Raw genomic sequence first — 24718 nt, 5'->3', positions numbered from 1 at the left:
AAGTCACCTTTTGCTTTCTGGAAGGGGCTTCTCTTGCATGCTGGGGGTGGGAGGCATTTTTGTGGGCCTCAGATGAGCACTCTGGGTTAGCGCACAGCGGCCAGCCCTGTGAAGTTTACCTAAGATGCTTTCTGCCTTCTAAGAGTTTCTCACTGGTCCCAAGAATGGGGAGAGCTATAGAGGCACAGTCAGCCATTCCGCTGCTCTAAGATGAGTGTCCTGGGGCGGGAGAATGAATGCAGTGGGATGGGAGGAGTGGGAGCATTGGAAGCTGGGTTTTGCAGGGAAGAGCAGGAGAGTGCTGGACGCTTGTCGAGGTTCAGCCATCCCCAGGGTCCACAGCAGGAGTCAGAAAAGTGGGGGTTGTCTTTAGATGGGCCCCTCAGCTTGAGTCCTGCCTTTGTATGGCTCACATTTGTCAAAATAATATTGATTCCCCTTCACATCAAGCCCAATATGCTAATGTCTTCTCTGAGGTTCTTCTGGAAACAGATAGTGGGGGTGGGAGGAATGGAGATTTTACTTTGAACAAACAAATGGTGTGTGTGTGTGTGCAAGCACATGCGTGCACATTACCTTTATACATGCATGTATGTGTGGAGGGACAAGGGATTCACATCTAAATGTCTATTCATAATGTCTTAACAGATGAAAGCATGTGGTTCTCTAAAAAAGTAAGGCCAAAAAGAAGTCTCCAGTTGTTTTTAAAATGAATGTACACTGTTTCTGTTTTTAAAAATATTTATTTATGTATTTGAATGGCAGAAATACAGAGAAAGAGAGAGAGAGAGAATCAATCTTTCATCCAGTGGTTCACTCTTCAAATGGCTACAATGGCCAGGGTTGGACCAGGTGGAAGCCAGGAGCCAGGAGCTTCTTCAGGATCTCCCACGTGGGTGCAGGGGCCTAAGCACTTGCTTCATGCTCCAGTGCTTTCCCAGGTGCATTAGCAGGGAGCTGGTTTGGAAGTGGAGCATGTGGGACTCGAACAGGCGCCCATATGGGATGCCAGCACTGCAAGTAGAGGCTTAGCCTTCTACACCACAGTGCCAGCCCCAAGTTTCCAATTTTTAAAATCAGCATCCAGGGCTGGGCCAGGCCAAAGCCAGGAGCCAGAAACGCCATCTCGGTCTCCCACATGTACAGCAGGAACCCAGTTACTTAGGTCATTATCACTGTCTCCTGGGGTCTGCATTAGCAGGAAGCTGGAGTCAGGAGCCAGAACCTGGCATGAGACCCAGGCACTTGGGTATGGGACAAGGGCCTCTTGACCAGTGTCTTAGCTGCTAGGCCAAATGCTCTCTCCTTTCCAGTGTTCTGTCTCCTCTTGAAATGGCAGTTTATTCTATTTGGGCGTCATTTCTCAGTGATACAGACCTGGTCCTTAATGAGATTATAGCAAGCGTATTTTCATAAGGTCAGACACAGTCGTGACTCCTGGGCCAGAACTAAACATTATCAAAGGGGCAAAGACTCACTCAAAGAAGCAAGGACGCAAATGACCAAATCAAAATCAAGAAGCAGCAGTGCCAAAACTGTCCGACAGAATCAGCAAATCTAAGATTCCTTCCCAAGAGTGTTGGGTGGTGAAGCCCTGCTCGGCAGGATGATGGCGGAGGGGTTCACAGATGTTCTAAATAACTCCCTCCTGCCTGAGAGGCTAAGAGTCCATAGCTCAGCAAGTTGTTGCTTTGTGGATCCGCACAATTGCCATTGAATTGTTAATGGTACCGGCGGGAACTCACCCGGACTGTCCTATGCAAGGTGTATTTTATGTGTACGCCCTCTGGAAAGCACAAAGTCCAAGTACGAAGTTTAGAGCCAGGTTCAAGGCAAGGCAGGCCCTGTGCCCTGGAAGCCGTCCCGGCTCACTGTGTGTCCCAGCTGGTCTGCCATGGTTTCTAATGTTCCACCCCCAAAGTGATTGCTGGAGGTAGAATTCCCTGGAAGAGCAAGAAGAAGTAGGGTGGCCTGGGTCACGTGGTTTTGTTTCGTTTTTTGTTTTTTTACATGCAGAGTTAGTGAGAGAGACAGAGAGAAAGGTCTTCCTTTTCCATTGGTTCACCCCCAAAATGGCCGCCACGGTTGGCACATTGTGCCGATCCGAAGCCAGGAGCCAGGTGCTTCCTCCTGGTCTCCCATGTGGGTGCAGGGCCCAAGGACTTGAGCCATCCTCCACTGCACTCCTGAGCCACAGCAGAGAGCTGGACTGGAAGAGGGGCAACCGGGACAGAACCGGCACCCCAACCGGGACTAGAACCCGGAGTACCGTTGCCGCAGGTGGAGGATTAGCCTAGTGAGCCGCAGCACTGGCCTTGGGTCACGTGCTTTGAAGTTTGCCAGTCCTGGGTTTAAACTTGGCTTGGCCATTTCCCAGCTAGAGAACCTGAGCAGGTTGTACCTTGGAGCCCCAGCTGGAGATGACGTCATCCACCCCATAGACTTGTCCTAAGGATTGAGTGACACGATGTGCATTAAAGGTTCTTTTGGGGTTCTCATCCCCAAGCATGTAACTGGCCCTTCCCTGCTCGTGACTGGCAAACACGTCTGACTGCCACGCCTGTTGGTCTCCAGTGGCTTGGAATCTAGGACAGACGTCCTCTCGCGGAGGACTGCAGAAACAACTTAACAGTGAGCATTGAGCAAATGCATGTATAAACAAAGCGTAATTTGCCCAGGAGCCGCCTTTTGGAGGCCTTGTGCACTTGCACTGAGCAGTGTTTTTTTAAGGGAACCTCCAACGACCATCTTGATTCTCACATCCCTCCAAATATTTACTGAGCTCCAAGCCCAGGCACAGCTCTTTAAGGAACTTCCTCCCAGTTTCCAAAACAAATGCACCTCCTCTGTGCCTCCCCTCCGCTGGGCTGGGCTGGGAAGGCTCTGGGGTGTGCACATAGGGACGAACCAAGCCCGGGCCATTTGACAGATGCCTGTCCCGGCGAAGAGCTGGCAGCCCTGCCTGGCGATCATGTGATTTATGATTCCCATTGCAATTCTCATGACTTCTGCAAAAAAAAAAAAAAAAAAAAAAAAAAGGAAAACTCAGCCTTGTTTTTCCTTGTGGAGGGCTTGTTCTGGAGTCTCTGTCCAAAAAAACTCTGAAGACAAACATGTAAAATGTATTTAAAATATCAAGTTTTATATTAATTTTTTAAGTAAAGGAAGGAAACTCATTTAGAAATCTGTTTCAAACACATGGGGATGTGGCTTACTCTGCGTTCTAAATCAAAAGTAAAGCCCAAAGGCTGCCGGTTGCCAAGGGAACAAGAGTAAGCAGATTTCCAATGGCCAAGAACCAGCTGAGAGGGAAGAATCTTAAAGAGAGGCAGGAGAGTGAGACGTGGCCAGCTCCTTTCAGAAAGGAAATGCTTAGGGAAAAGCGTCCCCTCCTTTGATGTTCCCTCCCTGCCTTTCCTTTCTCAACCACATGCAATGTGGGCACACCAGAATGCACGAGGGGCCCGTGTTGGGACGTAGGGGGTTACGCCAGGGCTTGCCACACCAGCATTCCACAGAGGAGCTCTGATTTGAGACCTGGCTGCTCCATTTCTGGTCCCGCTCCCTGCCAATGTGCCTGGGAAAGCAAGGTAAGATGGTCCAAGTACTTGGGTCCCGGGCAGTCACGTGGGAGATCCCGATGGAGTTGCAGGCTCCTGGTTTCAGCCTGGCTCAGTCCTGGCTGTTGTGGGCATCTGGGGAGTGAACCAGCACAGGGAAGATATCTGTGTGTGTGTGTGTGTGTGTGTGTATGGGTGGGTGGGTGTGGGTGTGGGTCTCCCTCTCTGTCCCTCTTCCTTTCAAATAGATAAACAATTCTTTAAACAAATTTAGCAAAATGGAGAATCTGCCCTCAACTTGCTCACCAGTTAGTACAGAATATATGTCTTGTTGAATGAATGAGGGATAAAAGTAATCCAGTAGAAGATGTTTTTTTTTAGTAAGATCATATTTATTAATTTTAAAACATACATATATTTACACACAGCAAGCCCATTGTCTCCCCACTACAACATACATATTTCATTAGCATGTGACTAAATCAAATCCAGTAGAAGATGTACAAAGTGCACTGTTTAACTGTGAGAGGAGCAAGCACTTAAAACATTGTCTGCTGTAGAGGAGATTTCTAGAATCTCAGAATAGGAAGGAAGGTTGGTGGTTGTTCTATTCAATTTCATACCCAGTGCATGGAGCTCCCCCCATACATGAATCTCCAGCTTGGTAAGAGACAGACGGGTGGACATGAGCCTATGCTGCAGAGTAGGCTGGAAGGAAGAGTTCATGGCGAGACAGCTGTGCCTACAGCTGGAGCCTGGGGGTGGGGAGTCAGTTGCTGCCCGTGAGTTTCTCCTCCATGTCCACATCCAACATCCAGAGGTTTAGCTCATTTTATGCAAGGGGCTGACTTTCTGGCTAAAAGTCGAAAACGCATGAAATGATTGTAAACACCTTTTCCCTTTAGCCTAAAAGGGAAACTGTATTGGATCCTGGTAGAACTTGCTGGCTTTCTGACAGCGTTTGGAGGCAGCCCCCATAGCCCTAGGGGAGAAACTCAAATCACTGGAGCAGCGTGAGGCAGGGGGATGTAGCTGCAGCTCTCGCCCAAAGCAGTCAAGCCTATCCCAGCCCTCCTCTTTATTTTCCTTTGGTTGTTTTTCAGATTTTTCCCCTCTATTTTGATTTTCAGAAGTTTGACTTGGAGGTGTCTAGGTGTGGTTTTGTTTGTATTTATCCTACTTGGGGCTTTATGCAATTCTTGGATCTGTGAGTTGATTACTTCATTAGTTCAGGAAAAATGTCAGCCATCATTTGTACCAATGTATCTGTCGCTCTGCTTTTCTCTCCCTTCTCCTTCAAGGACTCTCATTACAGATATGTTAGATAGTGTTTGATACTGCCCCATAGATCTTGGATATCCTATTTCTGCTTTCCTTCTTTTTTCTCCTTGTGTTTAGGTTGGGATCATTTTTTATTGACATGTTTTCAAGTTTGTTGATGATTTCCTCTGATAATTTTACTAGTAATCTCATGAAAGGATTCTTCCGCTCTGATATTGGGATTTTGATTTCTAGCATTCTCATCACCTTTTTGTAAAGTAGTTTCCATCTCACTGATCAGAGTCCACATCCATCCATGCATATTGTCTACCTTTCTCACCTTTCTTCAACAAGTTTATTATCATGACTTTAAAGTATCTGTCGGGTAATTCCAATATCTGAGATATATCTGAATCTGCTCTTATGACTATTTCTTCTTTTGATGATAGATAATATTTTGTCCTTTTAAATTAGTCTTGTAATGTTTTAATTAATACTGGACATAGTAAAAGAACAGTAGATGTGAGGTCTGTATTGTGGTGCAGCAGGTTAAGCTGCTGCATGTGATGCAGGCGTCCCATAGCGAGTGCTGGTTCGAGTCGCAGTTGCTCTGTTCCCAATGCACTTGGGAAAGCAGTGGCTACCCTGAACCTGGATGGAGTTTCTGGTTCCTAGATTTAGCCTGGCCCAGCCTGAGTGTTGCAGCCATTTGGGGAGTGAACTGAGGATGGAAGATCTGTGTGTGAGTGTGTGTGTGTGAGTGTGTGTGTGTGTGTGTCTAGCCTCCCCACAACCTGTCGCTCTGCCTTTCAACTAAATTTTTTTTTTAAGATTCTTATTTATTTATTTGAAAGAGTTACACAGAAAGAGGAGGAGATGGAGAGAAAGAATGAGAGAGAGAAGAGAGAGAGAGAGAGAGGAGAGAGAGAGAGAGAGAGGTATTTCATCCGCTGGTTCACTCCCAACTGGCTGCAATGGCCTGAGCTGCACTGATCCGAAGCCAGGAGGCAGGAGCTTCCTCCAGGTCTCCCATGTGGGTGCAGGGGCCCAAGGGCCTGGGCCATCTTCCACTGCTATCCCAGGTCACAGCAAAGAACTGGATCGGAAGTGGAGCAACTGGGACTTGAATCGGTGTCCACATGGGATGCTGGCACTGCAAGCGGCAGTGTTACCTGCTATGCCACAGTGCTGGCCCCTGCCTTTCAACTAACTATATCTTAAAAAAAAAAGAACAATAGAGATAGGAGAATAATATTTATGCCCAGAGAAGAAGCTTTCTTTTTTTCCTGCCAGGCTGTTAGAACTGGGAGTTGAGTCAGGATAGTCTGTGGTAATGGACTCTGTTGTGTCTTCAGTTTCATTGGTTGTACAGTCCATTCCAGTTTATTTTAATCCATAAACAACAGAGTTGCAGGCCCCTCTGATGTTACTTTTTTTAATCTCTGGATAATTGGTAACTGTTTCCTGGTAGCCAATGGTCCTTCTGTTTATCCATTTAACATACTTGCAGCTGAATTTTAATTGGCTTGTATCCTCTCCAGTCTCTGCTACACAGCTGGTAAAGGGGTCTGGTGGGAAATAAATGGTCAGCAGAAGCAAGGAAAAAAATCGAATGCTCCGGCTGATCTGTTCCCTAAATAACAGGGTGGATAGAAGACAGGAATGGGCTCCTAGTAAGGTCATTGAACACCCGGCATCGTGGAGCAGTGCAGGTATTAAAGGTTGGCATTGGATTTCTTTCCTTACTTATATGCAGAGTGATGTGTGGGGGGAGACAGATAAGTTCCATCCATTGGTTCACTCATCATATGGCTTGGAATTACCCATGTAGAAGCAGATTCATAAAAATCTGGCTTCCTGAGTCTCAAATCTAGAGATGATTCAGTAGGTTTGGTTGGGCTCTAGAGCCTTTATTTTTTTTAAGATTTATTTTTATTTATTTGAAAGACAGAGTTACACAGAAAAAGAAGGAGAGGCAGAGAGAGAGAGGTCTTCCATCCACTCGTTCACTCCCCAGATGGCCACAACAGCCAGAGCTGCACTGATCTGAAGCCAGGAGCCAGGAGCTTCTTCCGGGTCTCCCATGCAGGTTTAGGGGCCAAGGACTTGGGCCATCCTCTACTGCTTTCCCAGGGCATAGAAGAGAGCTGGATCGGAAGAGGAGCAGCTGGGACTAGAGCCGTTGCCCACGTGGGATGCCAGTGCTTCAGGCCAGGGCATTAATCCTCTGTGCCACAGCGCCAGCCCCCTTGAGCCTCTGGATTCTAGAACACAGAGCCACTGAACCAAAATCCTCATGTATAATTAAGCCCAGAGGAGGGGACTGAACTGCACATGGTCATACAGCTTGGATGGCAGCAAAGCCAGAGCTCAAACCATGTAACAGTAACAATGCCCAAATTCTTCCTATGTGCCAGACACGCTGTCTTGGGCATTTTACATCTGTGGTCACATTTAATCCTCATTACAGCCCTGTGTGATAGCCATCATTGTTATCATTCATATTTTAAAAGAAGATTTTATTTTTATTTATTTGAAAGGCAATGTGACAGAGAGAAAGAAGGAGAGACAGAGATCTTCCATCCAGTGGTTCACTTCCTAAATGGCCGTAACAGCCGGGGCTGAAAACCAGGTGCCCAGAACTCCATCCTGGTCTCCCAATTGGGTGGCAGGGGCCCAAGTACTTGGGCCACCATCCATTGCCTTCCCAGATACAGTAGCAGAGAGCTGGATTGGAAGTGGAGTAGCAGGGACTTGAACCAGCGCTTATATGAGAAGTTGGTGTCCCAGGCGACTGCTTAGCCCACTGCACCACAATGCCATCATTGCCATTTTAAGGGAGAAGAAACCAAAAGACAGAGAGCTCACGTTCTTGCCTAAGGACTTTAAGGCGGGATCCATGGAGGGGAAGAGTAGGTGCTCGGCTGCAGGTGTCTTCAGCAGGGCCACCTGTGTCGGGATGCGTGTGTCACCCTGGAAGAGGACCGAGGGCTATTCCCAGATTCTAGAAGGGGCTCTCCAAAGCCCGTGCTGTGGCATCCTTCCCCAGCATACAGGTCCCCTGGGAGTCTGGCCACAGCTTGGGTGCTCTCATAGGACGTAATTGGCATCTCATCTTCAAACCAGAATTTCCCAAGCGCCCTCCCCCACCCCCCACCCCCGTCTGGGAGGTGACTGCTTTCCCAGCCTTCTTCTCCCAAAGGAAGGCCTTTGTGTACCTTCAAAAGGAATCTGAGTCAGAGAAACAAAGCCCCCACTGAGGGCTCCTTCCCCCTCCCTCCTCACACGTCCACTCTCCTAAGCATTCACAGGGACCGAAGCTCCACAAGGGACCATTTGTGTGATCAGCATTTTTAAAGAAAATTGAAATTTATGAAGCGTTCGGAGAGAAGTATCTCCACTTCAAGGCATGTCTAAAAGCACCTGAATAAACAGATAGGTGCGTGCGAGGCGGCTGCCCAGTAACTGACTCTGCTAAGGACTTTCTTTTTGCAGAGCCCATGGCCTTCCTGCTGCTGTCACAGTGGGGTCTGGGTAGCGGAAGGCACAGGGGGCTGGGCTGGGCCGGAGCCCCGCCTCCACCATTGTCCTGATGAATGACACTGGGCCGGGAGACTGTATGAGAGCCGCAGGCCCGCTTCCCTCCAGCCTCACTTTCCTTGTCTGTGGCTTTGAGACGGTCTCATGGGGTTGCTGGGAGAGTCTGGCTTAGGCTTGGTGACCAGTCGATGATGGCGATTACTACTACTATTTAAGAGTGATCTGGGGCCCCCACACTTGCATCCATCTACTCACCAACTCCTGCCCCCTAAATATTTCTCCCTCCCTAGCAAAGGGTCCTCTGAGTAGCCCAAAGAGCCCAGGAGGCACAGCTGGGATGGCTGCTGCCCCACCCGGTGGTACTTCTGATGGGATGGGTCCTCCAGGAATGCTTCCCAGCATAAAGAAAGGCCGAGATGCCCCTTGCACCTGCCCAGATTGGATGCCTGAGGTTCAGAGAGGTCAGGTTATTTGCTCGGGGCCTGAGCAGCGAGTGGCCGTGCTGCAGTCCATGGCACCTGCTGAGGGTCTCTGTTTCTTCCTGCTATGTTACCGCCTCCGTGGGTGCAGGTGGGAGAAGGGAGAGAGGTGGGCCCTTCCAGGGAGGCAGAACAGCTTGTGCAAAGGCATGGCAAGTAGCCCATAGATAACAGCTAGGGGAGTTCACAGGGGCCGGGACAGTGGACACTGGCGACCCCGGTACCTGGGGTCCTGGTCTTCTCCCTGTTGCATTCTAGCTGCGTGAGCTGGGAGAAGCCGCTCTCAGCTCTAGTTCACCTCGCCACCAAGGAGGTGGTGCTAATGAGACCGTGTGAATGAGCATTTGGCACACAGCAAAGCTCCCGACCTGGGAGCAGTTCTCCGCTGACTTGGAAGCAGGGGGACACCAGTGGCCCATCCCCATCTTGAGCACGCTGCGCTGTGTTCTTCAGGGGAGCTGGGTTAGCTTCTGGGGAGTCCTGCTGCTCACCTCGAGGTCTGGTTCTGTTTCTGCAGGGTGGGAGAACGTGTATGGCTTTGACATGACCTGCATCCGGGACGTGGCCATGAAGGAGCCCCTGGTGGACATTGTGGATCCAAAGCAAGTGGTGACCAACGCCTGCTTAATAAAGGTCTGGGGACTCATCCTGGTTGGTCCCAGGCATGCTGGGAACCTGGCTGTGCCACCCTAGGAGGCCAGCCTGGGGAGGGCATGTGGTATGGGCGGTAGCAGCCTAGAGAGGAAAGGCCACGTGGGTCAGAGCCCGTGGCACTCCACTGTGAGAAGTCAAAAGTGGACTGAGCAGAGCCACCCAGAGAAGGATTGGTGGGGGCATGGCTGAGGGGCGCGGGTGGTGCTGGGGGCAGGATGGGAAGTGGGGGAGGAGGAAGGGACATCAGAGATCAGGAGGCTCTGCTCAGGTTTGTGGGGAGCTCATGTGTTCAGAGGGAAACGTCCGTCTTAGGAATGAAAGCCGATGCCTCCAGTCGCTGAGTGACCAGGCATCCTCGGGCCTCTCCCTTGCCCAGGGCCTCCAAGCCCCTTCCTGAGCATCCTTGTTTGTGCCTGCTCGAAACATCTCTTCTTCCAAGGTCTTCCCCAGTGCAGGTGAAGAGCAGCTGAGATGAGCATGCTCACCACGCCCAGCCCTGTTAGCTACAGGTGAAAGGTGCCCTATGCCTCCCCTCCCCTCCCAGCCTCCTCCCAGGGGAAACCACGAATCTTCCCAGTCCTTTTTCTATGCACTTCCCTTTGTAGATGCTAACACTTCATGCTGAAGCATATAAATTGGTGCTATTTCATTCTTTTTAGACATTAAAATTATTTACTTATTTTTTTATTTATTGTAGAGGCAGACAGATAGAGATCCATCCACTAATTCATTCCTCAAATGCTTGCCACGGTCAGGGCTGGGCCAAGGCTAAAGCTAGAAGCACTTCTTTTTTTTAAAATTTAAATGTAAAAATATATCAGTTTCATATGATTCAAGCTAATTTTCCAATTTAAAGTCATGGTTTCGTTATGAAAGCGTTCGTCCTCCCACGAGACTCTTCCCGTGCGCTCTGGTCCTGTGTGCATCGCTGTGCTCCTGCAAGTGCCGAGGCAGGGCTGGGGCAGTTCTAGCAGGATCCAGGGGGAAGAGCCCGGGGCTGGTGCAATGCGGGGACGTTTCTGGAAGGCTGATACAAACTGCTGCCATGTCCCGATGAGAACCTTCCTTCGTCCCTGGACACAGGCCACGCATGCAGAACTGCACCCCTGGCCCAGAGTGTCCCAGGTATGCAGATGGGAACCAGATGAAGAACCCCCAACAGGCCTCATCAGATGCCATTTCTCTTTTGTAAAGTTCCGCCTGAGAGGTCAAGTCCAAACCTTTGACTGTCCATCACAGGATTCTGTCTTCACCTCCTCAATTTATTTTCTTGCTGTGAAAAGCAGTTACAGAGAGACAGCTAAAGACAGAGAGAGAGAGATCTCCCATCTGCTGGTTCCACTCCCCAAATGGCCACAATGGCAGGGCCTGGGCCAGAAGCCTAGAACTCCATCTGGGTCTCCACAGGGATGGCAAGGATCCAAATACTAGAGCCATCTTCTGCTGCTTTCCCAGGTGCATTAGCAGGGAGCTGGATCAGAGGTGGAGCAGCCAGAGAGCCAGACACTCCCATATAGGAGGCTGGCGTTGCAGGCCGTGGTTTATCTGCTATGCCACAACGCCAGGCATCTCGCTGCTTCTCAGATCAGCCTATTTGGAGTCCAGACACAAGGAACTGTGCGCAAACATGCACTTTTAGTTATTCCCGCCAGCCCCTCCGTCCCTGAGGCCTCTTCCTCTCGGTTTTCCCAACAAGAGCATGGAAAATGCACTCAGAACAGGTAGCACACCCCCGAGGGAGAGGATTTCTGTAAACCTCGTAGGTAGGTGCAGTCGAATTTGCCCAAATGACACTCAGCAGTTAGCTCTGGCATTGGGCACCTGCATGGCATGGCTTCGGCTTAAGGATGACATACCTTCTTGAAGCCTTGATTATTGGTTTTCTGCCCCCGACCCCAGGCCCAGCCTGCAGGTGTGGTCACTGCGATTCTGTTTGTCTCCAGCTGGTCACATGATAGTCTGGCCTGGGTCTGTCACCCCTGGGCCACACTGGTCTCCCTCCCACCTTTCCTCCACTTCCAGACAGGAGCTAGCAAGCATGGTTCCCTTGGTTACACCTGCGTGTGTCCAGGGGCAAAGCAGCCAGACTTTTCAGGAGGGTTGAGAGATCCGGGTCTCCCACACACACTTCTCGGAACCCCCAAGGCCTCTGATTTTGTCTCTGAGCCTGAAGTGGCAGTGCTGCCCCGCCTCTCCCCCAGCCTGCACCTTCCTGCCTCTGTTTACTGAGGGCAGGCACCTGCCACCGGGACAGCCCTTCCTTCCGTCAGCTCTCTCACCCATGTGCTAAGAACTGAGCCTGTTGGGGAAACACTTGCCCTGCTTCTCACATTAATTGCTATTTTCGCCACTATTAATGTGGCAGAGTGTGACACCTTATTACAATGAAGGCTCTGTTTTGACCAAGCTTACGCTTGGAGACATCATCTGTGGCACTGCTTGGTGGTGGGCTTAGCAGCCCCCTGGTCTTCTAATTTATGCCTGCAGGGCCCTCTGGGCTCTGGGGCCTCAGAAAAGGACTGATCTGCAGATGTCCAGTGGTCGGGGGTGGTGCGGAGCCTGTGGGTCCTTTGTGTCTCAGTAGCCCAGGAGCAGCTGATCCCACCCTCACAGATGGCCCAGACCCCACCCGCCTCCCTTGTTGCCATTTGCATGTAAAGCTTCTATAGCTTCCTTACTCTCGGTCTGGAAGGCTTTTGTTCCAGTCCAGGCCCCCTATTAAGATGCAAATGTGTCTAGGACCCAATGAACAGTGTGACAGCTGACATTGGGTTGACGGACATTTGAAAGCAAGACCCTCTGGAGTTGGAATTCCTGTGAGATGGAGTGGGGTGTGTATGTGTGTGCAGGAGTATGGGTGAGGGGAGTGATAGAGAAAAGAATCAGGTCCAAATGGGAAGGTGTAGGGAGCCATGGAAGGTTGTAGGTCCTGGGGGTGGCGCTGAAGAGGTTAGTCAGGTGGCCATCACAAAGGAGAGGCCTGGGAAGGAAGGCAGTCTAAGCAGGGAGACTGGTTCCCGTGAGGGGCGGTCTGATGGTGGAGGCAAGGGCTGCTGGGAGGCCACGCAAGGCTGGTGGCCAAGGAGACCAAAAGAGGAGGCACCCGAGGGCTTTGGGAAGCGCCTGGAGCCTGGCTGGCAGGCCCTGGCTGAGAAGAGGGGAGAGTCAGCAAGTCAGGGTGCGGGGAGCCCCGTGGACGTGCAGATACCATTAATAAAACTACAGGGCACCAAAGCTTTTGCTATAGGGACTCTGTGGGAGGTTAATGAGCACCACAGAGGCTGGCGACGCTGGGTCTAAGGTTTCCCAGACTGGAACCAGGGCCCAGAGTAGCAGGATGACACAGGACCAGGGCCCTCTGCACAGGAGGTTTGGGGTGGAGGGGGGCACGGCCTTCGAGAGTGTGCCCCCAAGGAGGAAGGTGAAGGACCCCACACGGTCAGCGTCACACTGGCAGGCAGGAGAACGCATGGGGAGGAGAAAGGCCAGGGTGGCGAGAGGGCAGGCACCAGGACCTGGGAAAAATGAATGAAGATCCAGAAGGAGTTCACACTGGAGAGGAGGTGGGGAGCCCCGTGTGAGCTGGCACTGGCGTTTGTCTTCCTCTGTGTGCAGAAGTTGCACAGAGGTGGTGGTGGAGGCTCTCTTCCTTAGTCCTGGAGACAGACCCAGAGTCTGAAGCGGGGCTGCTGGCTGGGAATCCTAGAGCTTCTTGTGTTGGCTCAAAGGCTTAGCTGCAGGGGCCCTCACAGTCTGCACGCCCCTCCCAGGGCTCCCAGGGCCCTCAGCTCTCCTCCCAGGCTCTGGGCTCTAGCAATGCAGTGTACTTTGCATCTGAAAGCTGCAGCAGCCCACCAGCCCTGCAATGCCACCCTCTCCCCACCATCGGTGAGGAAGGGTCAGCTTCCTGGGGCTCTTGTCTGATTGGCTCCTTCTACCACTCTTGCTCCCCAGTCCACCCCTGCAGACGTGGGGCCTCTCTCTGAAGGCCTCAGGCTGCACTGCATCTCTTTTCCGTTATTTAGCCTGCACATTTATAGATATATATATATAAAAAAAAGCCCTCTGGCTCTCCACCGTGGAAGGAGCACAGAGCGGCCAGGCCTTCCTCACAGTACTCTCGTGAGAACTCCAGAGGCCACCAGAACCAGCTCCCCAGGACATGTCCTCATTGACCCCAGGACCTCCCAGCAGTGCTGCCTCCTGATGGTCCCACCACCTCCCCATGGTGCCGCCCCTGGGGTCGTCCATATTAGTCTCAGCCCATGGCACTATGCAGGTCCACACACTGCTATTCCAGCCACTTGCTACACAGCCGTGACAAATAGAGTTCTTCCTTGAGGACTCGAGGAATCCGTTGGCTGGCCCCTTGAACTCTTAGTCGGTTCATTCCCACCTCCCGGGAGCCAGGAAACAGCAGGTCAGCATCTATCACACAGGAAGGACCAGCGCCTTGCAAGCCTGCCTTCCATTATACTTGCTCCCCACAAGATTGATTTCCAGCCACTTCCTGCCTGAAATTGTGAGAATTATTAGTTCTTTGTGTCCGACGTTCCCCAGCCAGAGCTTTTATTTCTTTTTGAAGCCTGCCCAGCCTTGTTATAAACGGCCGGCACAACTTGCCTGAGCTCGGGCTGTGGGTTCAGGAGCTCAGATTTTTGCTCCTGGGATAAGATACTCCTGATGCCTCCATTGCTGGGGATTGGAGTATCCAAAACTCGGGCCACGTGGTTCCTGCGAATCACAGGGAGACTCTGATACAGCACGGACTGCGGCTTTGCTGGAGTACGTCTGGGAGACACTCCCTGTCCCCCTCAGAATTTGCTCCCAGGAGAAGGCAAGGCTGATCACCCAGGGAGCACACGTTGAGAATGACCAGGCGAACGCTGCAAGCCCAGGTGGACAGCACTGAGAGCTGTGGTTGGGTTTAGGGATGCATCACCCCACGAAGCTCCCCCCCGCCCCCGCCTCTCGCCCCATGGCACCATCACCTGACTGCTCTCCACCCTGGAAAGGACAGGGGAGGTCACTGGCAGGTGGCAGGTGGGCACGGCCATGCCCCTTCCCCGAGGGTCGGCCTGCGGGTGCTGCTGCTGGCCCGGACACAGCCGCTGTGGAGGCCCTAAGCTGCTGGTGTTCTGTCTCCTCTGGGCTGCAGGAGGTGGACATTTACACGGTGAAGACGGAAGAGCTCTCGTTCACATCTACGTTCTGCCTGCAGATCCAGCGCAATGACTACGTCCACGCCCTGGTCACCTATTTTAATATTGAATTTACCAAGTGCCACAAGAAAATGGGGTTTTCCACAGGTAAGCCGCCTACAGGCTCTGCAGTCTCTCCTCTCCTCTCCCAGCCTTCCCTGGGGCTCTGCGGGGAGTGACCAGGGCTGGCCTGGGTGTGGAGGGCGGGGAAGGGGCCAGGAGTTAGCCAGGGCCCTCATCTGACTTCTCATGAGCTTTCTCCCGCTGTGGGGAAACTTCATGTCCCCTACGCTTCGGGCTGCCCAAGGAGAAAATGAACAGAAGCTCTGGGCGTGGCCAGAGCTGATCGCATGCGCTGGCTGAGGCTGAGGCAGGAGGCGGGGCTAAGATTCTTCCAAAGCACCGTTGCTCAGTGAGCATTTACGGAGTATCCTCCGTGTGAGTGGGTGAGAAGCCAACTTGAATACGGTTTCTACCACTGCCATGCCGCAGGGCTCAGCCCCAGGCTGCCTTCATTAAACCCCTGTCCGTGTTCCCAAGATACCACCGCTCACTGCCTTCAGCCCCTTCCTGTTGCTGCAAGAAAATCCTTGAGACTGGGTCATGTATATCAAATACAGCTTTCATTAGCTCATGCTTCTGGGGACCGGGAAGCCCAGGAACGTGGTGCCAGAGCCTTCTCGCTGCGTGACGACGTGGTGGAGGGCTTCGCAGGGCCAGATGGGGCAGGTGTGCTGGAGAGAGCTGGCTTCTGCAACGTTGGTCCATTCTTCTGTTCCTGAAGGCAGAGCCTTCGGGCCCTAGTCATCTCTCAAAGGTACCGCCTCTCCACGATGCCACACTGGGGACAAAGTTTCCAGCACCTGCAGCTCTGGGGGACCCATTCAAACCACAGCACCCACCCAGCCCCTCTTCAGAGGCACCTTACTGCTTGCAGTCCATTAGCCCCGATTTCTTATCTTCGCTGATGGAGGACCCAGGAGCTGACCCCTGCCCACCTCTCCAGCCTCAGCACAGACTTTGTTTCTCAGCTCAGGGGTTCCTGGGTCCCTTCTTCCCTTCTGGGCCGAGGGCAGGGGTCCTTCCCAGTCTCCCTAACAGCCCCTGTGCATGTCTGGCATGGTGACGCACAGTAACAAAATGCAAGCTGTACAGTAGGGCCTGAAAAGCAGGGGATAAATCCTGAGCCTCCCCATCCCAGTCCCACTCCTTAGGGCATAGATTATTAATGATTTCTTTGTATTTTTCCAAAAAAATGTCAGTGGCTACACAAGCACACACACACCCCTTTCTTTTTGTTGTGAAATAATTGTAGATTCACAGGAAGCCGCTAAAACGGCCCACAGGGTTCCGTGGACCCTATACGTAGCCTCACCGTTGGTGGCGTCTTTTGTAACTAGAACAATACTGAAACTACTCCTCTTTAAAATCAGAGGTTGAGTCATGCCAGCCACACTGCCCTCTGCTCCCTTTTACTTATTTAACAGCACATCTTGGGGAGACTTGCCTGGCCTCATGGAGATATCTATTTTCTTTTCGTAAACAGCTCTGCAGGATCCCAGTGTCGGGTGTGCCATCACTTAGTCAGCCTTGCTTCTCTTTGTTTGCATCCCTCAGTTGCCCCTATTAAAAGGGTCACCTCTTGTTCATCTCTGCTTCTAGAAGTTTCCTTTGCCTTCCAAATGTGTGGGCTCCATTCTCTCTCCATGACCTTGAGTTTGCATTGATTTCCCGACAACAGATGTCTGTTCAGTGAGGATTTAAAGATATAGCTCCTGCCCTTGGGAGTGTGCTCATACTTATTTAAGAGTCTTCCTGGGAACTGGGAGTGCATGGTCAGGGGGTGAGGGGTCACGGGGTGCAGGTGTGTGTGGAGTTGGTGGTGAGAAGGTGAGGCAGAGCCCTCCTGTAATTTGATGATGTGACCGTCCACTTCCCAAGGCCATGATAACAATGATCCATTTTTTTAAAAAAAACATTTATTTATGTATTTGATAGGCAGAGTTACAGAGAGAGAGGCAGTGGGTGGGGGGGATGTCTTCCATCCACTGGTTCACTCCCCAGATAGCCACAACGGCCAGAGCTGCACCAGTCTGAAGCCCGGAGCCAGGAGCTTCTTCCAGGTCTCTCATGCAGGTGCAGGGGCCCAAGGACTTGGGCTGTCTTCTACTTCTTTCCCAGGCCATAGCAGAGAGCTGAATCAGCTAGGACCAGCCGGGACTTGAACCGGTGCCTATATGGGATGCTGGCACTGAAGGCGGTGGCTTTACCCACTATGCCACAGTGCTGGCCCGACATTGATCCATTTTTAGCCTGTGGACTGGGCACATGACTATTTCCTCTGAGAAAGGTTTATTCCTACAACCAGTGTCTCCAGACCACTGAGGCCAGTGCTTTAGCTCACTTTTTGTTGCTGTATTGAAGTACTCAAGAGTGGGGAATTTATAAAGAATAGAAGTTTATTTGGCTCTTGGTGCTGGAGGCTGGGAAATCCAAGAACTTGGTGCTGGCATCTGATCTGCACCTGATGAGGGCCTTGTGCTGCACCCTGACCCGGCACAGGGCATCCTGTGGTGACAGAGCAAGGTGCTAGCAAGGTCTGGCTTCTTCTCATAAGGCCACTAATGCCGTCAGGGACCCCACCCCCACGACCTCCCAGAGGCCCCACCAGCCAATACCATTGACATAGGTACTTGGGACTTTAGCTGACAACCCACGAACTCCTGGGGACACATTCAAACCATAGCAACCAGAATCATCTGGTCTCCATCAGCCAGGCCAGCACTGGTGACTCCCTGTGAAAACCAGAGTCTCCTGATCTAGGCCATTATCACCCGCTATTCGTTAAGATGAGGCACAGTCAGTGAGCTCATCCACCCCACACTGAAGGAAGGGTGAGACAGCTTCGCAGTGGTGAGGGAGTGGGGATGGCGAGGGAGCAGAGGTGGACTCTGGTCCAGGGCTGTGGCTGTGACTGGAAGCTCAGGATGGAGCCACCGTGGCTGGCTCTGCCTCTCCCATCCCCAGGTTGATGCGTAACCCCAGCTGTGTCCTGCTGCAGGCAATGATGGGCAAGCGTACTCTGGAAAGATCTCTGGGTTTCCAAAGAGTGAGCTCCAGGCCCTGTAGCTGTGAGCCAGGGTGGGCTTTCCTTCCTTTAAGATGATCTAGTTCCACTCCTCAAAGCCAAGCAGACTGCTGGGCCACTGTCCAGAGACAGCGTCCTGGGTCGATGGTAGCAGGGATGATATTCTACGTAGGCCCAGGGAGAGGAGGTTGGGTGAAGCTCAAGTCCAGAGTCAAAGAGGTTGGCTCTGGGCTCCTGGAGGAGGGCGAGAATTTGCCCTCAATGTTGAGATCTTGAGAACCCACTGGCTCATGTCCTCCCTAATCTTTGGTTACATCCTCACCACAATCCCACACAGCCTCAAACCCTACTATGAGCCTACTCCTCTGACTCTGTCCATGCGGTTCCAATGCTGTGCCCCTCCCCTTTGCACAGAATCCCTCAGACTTAGGTTCTGAGAGGACATGTGGGGGTCCTTCAGTGCTCTACTTCCCATACCTTGGTGCAGTGTCTCTCAAAGGCTGCTCCCTGGACCAACAGCATCAGCATCCCCTGGAAACGTGAGATGAATGTACATCTCAGGTCTCACCCCCAACCCACTGAACCACAGACACTGGGGAGGCCGCCCAGCGTCCGGTGTCTGAACAGGATGCCCAGGTGACTGCGGCACACGCTCAAATTTGAGAAGCACTGCTCTGGACAGGATGGCTGAGAATCTGACCAATCTGGGGTTCCTTCCCCCTAGAATTGGCCCTTCTGGAGGGGCAATTGTGTCTCCTCACGGAGGCGTACCACTGGTCTCACCGAGACTTCCTGCCTTCTGGCTGAGATAGACGCCCCTTGTCCACACCAGTCCCATGTGGGTAAAGACCAGGGGAAGCCAGCCAGTCCAGCTGCTCCCCAGCCCCCACGGCCAGTTAGTGGGGTGTGGTTTCTAGCACAGACTTCTGAATGGTTTCTGTGGGTTGGGCAGTGGGCTATGCTCAGACTGTCTACACGCTGACCACCAACGGAATAGTTCCTTTTGTGTTCTTAAATTAATACCTATTCTGGGTTCATGATATACCATTATCTTTGGGTCATGCGTGGTTCATTTTTTTGCTTCTTTATTTATCAATATAAGGAGCACCCATGAACGCATCACCCAACTCAATAACTGTAATGTAAATGTTATTATTAACTAGAATGTAATTAGCAACTAGGAGAGAATTTATTATTATTACTGTTAGAATATAAATGTTTGTTATTAAGCAGTACATTGTTATTAATTAGAATATAAATATTAAGTAGAAATACCTTATTAATGGCTGCAATATGATTATATTTATAATTAATAAATGTAAATAAATGAATTTATATCCACATAATAAATCTCCATGAACCCACCACCACTTAATGACTAAATTGCTACCAGTACCTTAGCATCTGCCTGGATGCTCTACCCCAACCTTTCCCCACCAATATCCCCTCTAGATGAACTTTATCCTACATCTAGTGCTCCCTGTTCCCTGATTATTTAGAAAAGGCATTATCAAATTTACAAATATACTTCAAAAAGTTTAAGGAAAAATCGAATTAGAAGATAAGTTCATTTTGGTACAAAAAAATGAGATCCACCCATCATTTTTTCATAGTACGCATTCTCCAGGAGACTTCTGAAGGGCCCTCCTCTGTGAGAGCCTCAACCAGGTATGGGTTGGGTGCAGCCGTCTTTGGACTTTGTGCACAGTGTAGCCTGCAATGTGTGTCTCCTCCTCAATGGTCCCCAGCTGGGTTTTCCACCTCAGCCCAGCACTGCTGGCGTTGGGGAGCCCATTCAGAAGCACATCACATCACCGTGCAGCCGAGAACCATCTCTGCTAATGGCTCTGTCGTCTCTGCAGCTCCAGGCAGGAGCTGTCGCAAACAGGCACAGGCACCCCAGTGTTCCCAGCTCTGCCAGCCAGCAGGCTTGGCTAGGCCCATTCCTTGGACATATCCTTGTTGGGGGCAGGGCAGGGAGTTGGAACTACAGCCTTAGGGGCTGCTCTTTAATCCAGGGGAGCCGTGTATGGGTGGAAGAGCAGTAGCCGGAGTAGAAGCAGACTTGGATCAAGTCCTAGTTTCCCCAGGAGTCAGCAAGGTAGGATGACTCGATTGGACATAACCTCGAGCAAGTCCTTTCTGGGCTCTGAGCTCAGGCAGTCTCTTTCCAGCTTTGCTATTCTGTGACCTTGAGTCATTTTCTAGGTCGAAGATGCTGCTTCTGGGTATATAGCCTTTATTGTCCAAAAAGCTTAGGAATCCCCCGAGGAATACAATTCCAAATAAACAGCTAGAAAAATTATTGTATCCTAAAACCAACAGCCATTTAACACTGAGAAGGGAAACCGGAAGCAAGATGGCATGCGCTTCCCAAAAGCACCACAGAAATCTTGCCAGAGGCCTGTGCCATGTGTCCCCAACCCCATCCTCGAACCCAGGCCCCACCATACTTCGTCACCATTTAGCTGAGTGTCTTCTCCTTCAGCTGACGGGATCTGCAGGGGGGCAGGGCTGGCACACAGGAAGGGAGGGAGGGGCACACAGAGCCAATGTTCATCTTGGTTGTCGTTTGCCAAACTTAGCCCCAGACCTGGCACAGGATAGACATCCTAAGTAGAAGTTTGTTGAATGAAAAACGAGTGGATGAATGGAGAACACACTTGCATGTGGATTGCTGTGGGCGGCTTGGTCATGCTCACTTCAAAATAGAGAACAAAAGCTGTCCGTAATCTAAAGCCGAGAGAGACTGGGATGAGGCGGAGGCTTGAGGGCGGGGCAAAGGAAGGCTACGTAAGAGCAGGAAGCCATCTTCGTAACAGGAAAGCTGAAATTCAGTTGTCCATTCTGGACGGTTAGAGACTGTGGTGGACTGGGGAGGGAGAGCTTTGCACACCGCTGAAGAGAACGCTGGGTGCCTTTGTAACCATCTGTGGGCTCACCTGCACACAGCAATGTTCTAGATGCTTCCCCAGGACACTCTGGCTCACCAGACCAAGGCAGCATTGCTTTGCAGGCCAGAGCCACAGCTGATAGATAAATGAAACCCTAGGTCACTTATGGAAGGCTTAAACAACTATGAGGGACACTGGTTCAGTGCTATCCTAACACGTCATAGGTGTGGTAACCCTATAATTTGCCTTTCAAGGAAGGACACTTTTCAAGTGAAAGGGAGACTAACAGGTGAAACACCAGTAAACCAGGACTGTCGAAGACACAACAGGGGGTGTGGCCCCCCCTTTGGGTATGATGTTTCCTTTTAATGTCTCATCACATCCTCACCATGCCTCAGGAGATAAATGTCGTGACCCGTAATCCACAGAGGCAGAACACGAAACCAAGGGCAAAGTGGACACTGGGAACTGGGCCCCTGGTTGCCCAAGTAAACATCTGTCCCACTCTCTGAACCCAGTGATATCATGAGCTGCACAGCAGTTTCAGCCATGGCTGTGTCTTTGCATTGCCGGGGTAGGGGTGGGGTGTTAACTCTTGCCAGGCCTGCTCCTCTCCAGATCTCTGAATTCAGGTCTCTTCGAGTTGAGACAAAACCTCCACATTTTAATCAGTTTCTTCTGATGGAGAACCAGGATTATGGAAACTGGTTTAGACAGTCCATGGCTAATGGACTCGGCATAGAAATGCGGTGTTTGGAGAACTTCTTAACCTTTCAATGTTGATGTCGAGGAAAAAAAATCATTGTCCTCCAACCCAAAGCTGGGATGTGTTTTGGGGCCCCTGTCAGAGGCAGGCTCCAGGGCTTGATGGTGGACAAATCCGAGTCACTGACGTCCCTGGGGTCCTCAGAAGGCATCTGATTAGGTGCCAGAGGAGGCTGTGTAAGTCCCCTTGCCGGGAGGTCTTTAGGAAGGGGAGAGACACCTGTCTGAGCTGGCGTGGGTGAAGTGGGGGTGGGAGTGCTGTCAATCACACACCACCAGAAGGTATCTTGTGGCAGTTTATTTAGAGGGAGCTGGGAGCAGGTGGACTTTGCAGGGAGCAGTAGACTAGAAAGGCTGGCTGTGTCTGGGGACGCAGGGCCCGAGAGGTGCCTCTCACACCTTCGTGACCTTCTTTCCCCCTCCAAATGTGCAAGCTGCGCTTTCTCCCCATGACCTCGGGTTTGCACTGATGTCCCAAATGTACACATTGAAGGCTGCTCGCTCTCCATCCAAACCACTGACATTTGATCAAGCTCGTTCATTGCAAAGGGCAAAGAAATACAGATTCCTCTTGGAGTTTCAGAAGATCTTAGCGGCTGCCTGCTCTGAGCCTGTGCATAATAAACCTTCAGCAGTGGTTACGTGAATGTCTCCAGACCTCAGGTCTGCAAAACACACCTAATTCTTCCTGGTGAATTAAAAATCTGCCTTTTGGTAATCCCCATTGACTAAACTTTGCTCAGCCTCCAGAGCCATATAGAAGACACCTGTAAGCCTTTTCATGTGACAGTTTTATATTGTATTCTCCCCAAGTCTTCTCATTGTGAGCACTGGTCCTGAGCAAAGAGGCAGTCCTGGTAGAGGAAGGAAAGATCCCGAAGCATGAAGAACTTTCCCTCAAATGGTTCTTCTCCAGTCTGTAGGTGATCCATTGCCAACCCCAATGCAATTGAACATTTTATGGGTACAGTGAAGCATCGTAAGGTATCTGCTCTTGGGGGTCTTACTTCCATATGGGTGGATGGGATGCTGTACATGCAGCAGTGAGCATGCTTGGCATGAGCTCTGGCCTCATGGAGGCTGCAGCCCTGTAGAGGAAGCAAACAAAGGGGGCGGAGGCAAAAGCATCCCCAGTGTGCTAGACACGGTTCTGACACAAGCTCAGGATCCTCTGGGGGCCCCTCCTCCAGGTTTGGGTAATTGAACGAGGTTTCCCAGGGGAAATGACCTTGGGTGAGGAGGAGCAGAGAGGCTGGTGAAGGAGTGAGGGGGGGTGTTCCAAAGCCAGCTGCTTCAGAGGACGGGGAAGACGGCCCCTAAGGCAGGAGCCCGCACACTTAGCTGGGGGAAGATACCACGTGGGCAGAGCTGGTGGGTGGGCTCACTGGGGCAAATGCAGGGGAAGTGCAAGCATCGTCGTGGCTTTGGGTCAGGCGGTGACCAAGCTGGGGGCCGGCACTGGGACCGTGAGAATCCTCCTTCATTTCTTCTGACCCAGTTAGGAAAGCACGGCTGGAGCCTCACAGCAGGCCTGAGCCAATGTGCTCGTTCAGTTCCAGAGCCCAGAGCCATGGGCAGGGGAAGCCGTTTTTCGGATGCAGCAGCAAGTTCATGGGCAAACGGAGAAGCTGAGGGAAGTGGTGTAGCTGTGGAATTTGCACAAAGCTGTCGTTTAAGGGGAGACAGGACGGGCTGCTCTACAAACCTCTCTCCCGCACTATGTAAAAGTCTTCACCCTGTGGAACGGCGGCATTTCAGGAGCTCATCTGTGCTACTGAGGTTGGCTGGCGGCACTCATCATCACTCCTTGGTATGGAGTTGGTTTCTCCTCTGAGCCCGAGCTTTGGTCAGCCATCTCGAGTGGATGGAAATCTGGTGGAAAGAGAGGGCAGTGGGACTGAGTGGAGAGTTCTGCTGGGGTCTGGAAGCTTCCCCCTACTCAACAAGAGCGTTGGGTTCGGTGGCTCCACCGAGCCCCCTGGGAAGCCTGCACTCCTAGGTGGGCTCCCAGCCTCCTCTTTCTGGAGACTTCTTCTCTGACTCTTCCCTCTCACCTGTCCCGTCCTTCACCTCCAGCCCCCGATGCCCCCTACACCCACTGGAAGCAGACCGTCTTCTACTTGGAAGACTACCTCACTGTCCGGAGAGGGGAGGAAATCTACGGGACCATAACCATGAAGCCAAACGCCAAAAATGTGGTGAGTACCAAGGCAGCCAGCCTCTGTGTGGCCGGGGCCAGCAAGGAGAAGGGGCCCGTGGAGCTCCAGGGCCCACCTGCCCAGGTTCTTGGGGGTCTTGCACACAGTCAGAGAAGTCACTGAGGAAGGCAGGCGGTGGGCACGTGTGGATGTGACCAGGTGTAGTTCAGAGCCTGCAGCCCTGGCCCCTAAAGACTCAACAGTCTACTGTGACCTCTCAGCCTTGGGGACAGCTTCCAGCTCCACATTCAGGGACCTTGGGGGTGGAGGTTGCTGTGTGGGAGGCGTCTACCTCATTTAGGATGAGCAAGGCCAGGAGCTAGGAGTCTGGTGTCCTAGAAGATATTTGGCCTGTCTTCGGCAGTCCTGATGGACCGAAGACAAATCTGATTCTCTGTGAGCAGCCCTGGGTGTGGACACGTGCACTAAACATCTACTGAGTACTCAGAAGGTTGTGCCGTAGAAGATTCTAGAACCCCAGGATGACGTCAGAGGGAATATTTTTATTTTAGAACAGGAAGAATTTAGGTTAGGCATCAAAAAACTTCCCGTGAGGATAATGAGGCGCCAGAATAGATTCCTGAGGGCTGTTCCGGGGAACTTCGTAGCTAGAAAACCTTGAGGAAACTAGGGCTACCCATCCCTGGGGCACTGCGAGGCAGCCCAAGGCCAGGGAGGGGCTGTGAGCCCCCGCCCAGACTAACGCTGGGCCCCTTTGCTCTCTCTCTCTCTTTGCAGCGAGACCTCGATTTCACAGTAGACCTGGATTTTAAGGGACAGCTGTGTGAAACATCTGTATCTAATGACTACAAAATGCGTTAGCACATGTGGGAAGCCGCAGAGAGCGAGCGAGAAAAAAAAAAACTCTCACCTCCATCTGCCGCGCTGTCCCAAGGAATCCTGTTAGCAGGACTACACACTCGAAAACCAGAGTTAGCAACTCTGCCTTGAAGATTGGGGGCCCGGCCACGGACAGAGGGCCCTGGGCTCGTCCGCTCTGCCCCGGAAGCCCCTCACAAAGGCTTTGCTGGCGCCAAGAAAGAGCAACCTCGTGTGCTGTGGCCGGGGCCTCGAAGCTG

General features: G+C 51.7%; 1 protein-coding gene across 1 annotated transcript in view; it reads left to right on the top strand.

The window, feature by feature from the left end:
• PRMT8 (protein arginine methyltransferase 8) overlaps window positions 1–24461 on the top strand; it is a 103019-nt gene extending 78558 nt beyond the window's left edge. Inside the window, exons 7-10 of the mRNA XM_062195462.1 lie at window positions 9357–9472; window positions 14652–14802; window positions 23518–23639; window positions 24378–24461. Of these exons, the coding sequence (XP_062051446.1) occupies window positions 9357–9472; window positions 14652–14802; window positions 23518–23639; window positions 24378–24461 (473 nt within the window). The remainder of the gene's footprint in view (window positions 1–9356; window positions 9473–14651; window positions 14803–23517; window positions 23640–24377) is intronic.
• Window positions 24462–24718: the final 257 nt, after the last annotated feature.

Source organism: Lepus europaeus, chromosome 6 (genome assembly GCF_033115175.1).
Source record: "Lepus europaeus isolate LE1 chromosome 6, mLepTim1.pri, whole genome shotgun sequence".
Classification (NCBI taxonomy): Eukaryota; Metazoa; Chordata; class Mammalia; order Lagomorpha; family Leporidae; genus Lepus; species Lepus europaeus.
The sequence above is the reverse complement of the archived record's forward strand: the minus strand, read 5'-3'. Positions and strand labels throughout refer to the sequence as shown.